Source organism: Oreochromis niloticus, linkage group LG14 (assembly GCF_001858045.2).
Source record: "Oreochromis niloticus isolate F11D_XX linkage group LG14, O_niloticus_UMD_NMBU, whole genome shotgun sequence".
Lineage (NCBI taxonomy): Eukaryota > Metazoa > Chordata > Actinopteri > Cichliformes > Cichlidae > Oreochromis > Oreochromis niloticus.
The window spans coordinates 7,962,637-7,967,100 of NC_031979.2; the positions used below are offsets into that span (position 1 = coordinate 7,962,637).

Genomic DNA, 4,464 nt, shown 5'->3' on the forward strand with positions numbered 1-4,464 from the left:
CTTTGCATAAGTATTTTTTTATTTTTTATTTTTTATGATTTTATAGCTCTATGGACAGGTAAGTAGGAATTCTCAGTGTGTTCTCTTGAATAATATTTGTATTAATTAACATGATGATGACATGTTTTAACCAAGCCATATACTTGCAAAGCAAACCTGTAATGGCGGTGCAGAGATTATCGGGAAGTGCTGTCCGTCGTAAACACGTGAAAAAGACATTGGAGTAAGAAATAACATCGCGTCGTAACGCTCGAAAGTGTGAGTCGGCGGTAATTGCATGTTGAGAGATGGTTGGCTCTCAGCGCGGTTCAGCTGCTGCAGACTGGCTGCAGACTGGGTGCAGGGTGATGACACACATGGCAATGCTGCTCCACCTGCAAAGACTCCCAAAGCACGGAAATACACTCCCAGAGAAAGCCGAGGGGACCCTCATGGGTGGCCAGAGAAATGTATACTTCACCACGCACTTCCCTCTCCGCGGTGAGCTAATTAAGCAGCACTAGCTATCCGGATTTTGTAAGAATTATGTAGACTCTACAGCCGTTTACAAATATGCATGACTCTGGTGAGAATGTGTGGACCAGATTATATATTTTGGACTATATATTGAATTTACTGCAAAAAAGTGAAATTTTATATTTCACATTCAAACGTGGAAAAATATAGATATATTAAACAGAATTACTTTGAAAATTGGAATACGTTTGTTCCAAATATTTAATTTTGGGGTTGTTTTGTGCAAAGACACACTTCAGGACATTTCTTTATCTGTTTTTATTAGTATTATTATTAATAATAATAATAATAATAATATTTTCCACCCCTTTTTCTGAAAAGCTTGCTTCCTTTCTGACTCAAACAGCAGAGTCACTCATGATAATATAATATTTTGAGCAACGAATTCACTAGCCATAAGCATAATTGTATTCTTCCAATGAATACCTGTATTTTTATTTTCATTACGCACTAACAGCTTCAGTTTCCCTACAATGTTTTATGCCTACATTTTACTGTAAATAGGTGTTTATCTCGCATATTAATACTAGTATTTTGAACCCTTTCTGATTAATACAATTTTCAACAAGTGAAGAAGAGCTCTTTTTTCATTGACTGGAACCACGGAAGGCGGAACTAAAATACGCACAAATCACAAAGCACTACGTCGCTCGGTGTAGAGCGCTGGAGCGAAAGCAGCCTGTCAGTGGCCCTGAAAAAAAAAGGGAAAAGGGCTGGCCTTACTGACTCACAGTCCAAAACTTGGGTTGCGAGTCCATCAGAAACCAGCTTAGAAAAATCTCAGCTGAAGAGAGAGGAAGGTCTGGTGCGTGTCGCGTACTGATCCGCAAAATTACAATTAAGATTTCTCCGTGCGCAATTTGGAGGACAGTTTTCGACCCACTGGTGCATCCTGAGATTCTGCAGCGCAGCATTTCACCGATCGAGACAGAAGCGTCTGAAAGGTGTTCTTTTTCAAAGTTTAGACCGGACTTGTTTGTTTTGGTGTGTGCGCAATGATGGCCACTTACCAAAACCCGGAGGATGACGCAATGGCCCTAATGATCCACGACACCAACACGACCAAGGAGAAAGAGCGCCCAAAAGAGGAGCCGGTTCAGGACAAAGTCTCTGAGAAGCCGGATCCGTCCCAGAAACCGCCGTACTCCTATGTCGCTCTCATTGCCATGGCTATCCGGGAGAGCTCCGAGAAGCGCCTCACGCTGTCCGGCATATACCAGTATATAATCACCAAATTCCCCTTCTACGAGAAGAACAAGAAAGGTTGGCAGAACAGCATCAGACACAACCTCAGTCTTAACGAATGCTTCATAAAGGTGCCGCGGGAGGGCGGCGGCGAGAGAAAGGGGAATTACTGGACCCTCGACCCAGCCTGTGAGGACATGTTCGAGAAGGGGAACTACAGGCGACGCCGCAGGATGAAGCGGCCTTTCAGACCCCCACCAACGCACTTCCAGCCGGGGAAGGCCTTGTTCGGAGGGGACAGCTATGGCTACCTTTCTCCACCCAAGTACCTGCAGTCTAGCTTTATGAACAACTCCTGGTCGTTGGGCCAGCCACCCACTCCGATGTCCTACACATCCTGTCAGATGGCCAGCGGCAACGTGAGTCCGGTGAACGTCAAGGGGCTGTCAGCCCCCTCATCATATAACCCTTACTCCCGGGTGCAGAGCATGGCGCTCCCCAGCATGGTGAACTCTTACAATGGCATGAGTCACCATCACCATCCCCATCATACGCAGCAGCTGAGCCCTGCCACCGCGGCACCACCTCCGGTCTCCTCCAGTAACGGAGCCGGCCTTCAGTTCGCGTGCTCCCGCCAGCCCGCGGAGCTCTCCATGATGCACTGCTCATACTGGGAACACGAGACCAAACACTCGGCGTTACACACGAGGATTGATATTTGAAGTTTACCAACTGGTCCGTGCAAAAATGAAGACTCTGGGAGAGAGAGACAGAGAGGTAATTCCTGTGATTTCAAAACAGAGCCGACAGTATTTTGAAGAGACCACTCTGACTCAGATCCCTTCGGTTCCAAGCTGACATCTAAATGCCGACGGGGAGCTATATGCACGAGGTGATGCTGAGAAAGTTTTATGAAATGGAAACAGGAGGTAAAGGAGTCATCGGCTGCTCACTCATCAGGTAGCACAACCTCTGGGAGCCATTTCGTGCGCCTGTATTACACTTGGACTGATGGCCATAACTCGGTATTGTAAAATCAAAATTGTGGAATGAAAAACTGATTATTTTTAATGGATAGACATTGCTGACATCGGTCCAGCTGTATTTTTGGTGTGCGTAATGATTTATCTCAGCTTTCCTTCGGCTTACTGCCGAAAGACGTCCTAATGAAGTCAGAGTTTTAATGTGTGATTAAATCAGAGCTAATTTTGGCTTTCTTAGTAAGCTGCACCGAGAAAGGCCTGCACGGTGATACTTCACCTCCTGCTATAGTTGGACACTTTGTTAGGTTTAAAAGGTGTGGGTAGAGATCCAGCAAACTACCAAAAGAAAAAAAAACAATTCAGGGCTTTTCATACTTTTTGATTACATGTATGTCTGATGTAAATTCCAAAATGACGCCAGCCAGTGTCAGATTTTGTTCTTTCTAAATATCGTTTTTATATATATATATATAAATGTGATTAGTTATGTTTCATTAATGTTGGGGCCATGTTTCATTTTAATTAGCACTTTCCCTTTTTTTTTCTTTTTTTTTTAGGTTTGTCAATTTCTTAATAAACTTGTATTTCTTAAATAATTCAGTGGTCATGAAGTAATCTGTTGTATGCTTTAGGCTATTATAGTAACCACTGCTGGCAGTAGGCGAGCAATCAGTAATAAACAAATCTGTGAACCTAACACGGCATGAAAGTGCCACATTGGTTATGATGCAGGAGTTTTTTCACAGCTTGTTCAAGAAAGAAAATAACACTATAATAATAATTACAGCGGCGGGGTCGGCTGAGGATAGGCTCACATAAAAATGGCTGATAGGCGCACTCACTATAGCTTTAAAAAATTAAATATGTATTTTATTGAATTGTTTGGCTCAAATTATGCACATTTAAAAAATCTATCGATTTATTATATTAGTGTGACCACGTAAAAACTTTCTCTTTCAACTGAGGACCAGTGTCTGCATTGTGTGCAATACAATAAAAACACATTTAGACTTATTCATTACTATTTATGCCCGCTAAGGACAATTAATGCCATATGTTTAATATTTTATATTTTTCCCATATCCAGTGGCGTTGCGTGTAGGTAACAGTTCTCTTTTTTTACTAGTTAATTTCATACAGACAAAGAAACAAAATACACACATAAACTGAAAAATTTCCGCTCGTAATTTATGATCATAAATATCTAAATATACGTATACATCTAAATAGTCTTTCTCTATACACTACTAATGCCTTCTACCGCTAATAATAATAATAATAATAATAATAATAATAATAATAATAATAATAATAATAATCTCGATATGATGGTGGAATTGATTTACGGCATTAGTTTATTTTTTGTTTGCGTTTTTTTTTTTTTTTTTTAGATATGTGTATTGCTACTAAACAAACAAACTCAGTTAAGGTATATATGTATGTATGTATATATATGTATAGATAGATAGATATATCTATAGATATAGATATATATTTATAACTGTCTCAGTAATAGTAACCCGTTACACGACGAAAAAAAAAAAGATAAAGTCATTCATCCCAAATGTAGTTTACAAAATATTGACATCTGCTGACAGTCTTCTCTGAAGGGTGAAAGTGGGGCTCATTCAGACAGCTCCTCCTTCTTCCCTTCTTTTTGTTTTACTGAGAGATTGCAGAACTAAAGAAAATAAAATTCCATGAAGCCCAGAAGAACATCCATGAAGAAAATTGAAATACCCTCTTGGTAAAATTTGATCTCAACCTCTTCCCTGCTTTT

General features: G+C 40.6%; 1 protein-coding gene across 1 annotated transcript; it reads left to right on the forward strand.

The window, feature by feature from the left end:
* Positions 1–1,303: 1,303 nt before the first annotated feature.
* On the forward strand, positions 1,304–3,026 carry foxl2a (forkhead box L2a). Its single transcript, NM_001279778.1, is given in 1 exon segment — positions 1,304–3,026. A coding segment is annotated over 1 exon segment (912 nt). The 5' UTR covers positions 1,304–1,511; the 3' UTR covers positions 2,424–3,026.
* Positions 3,027–4,464: the final 1,438 nt, after the last annotated feature.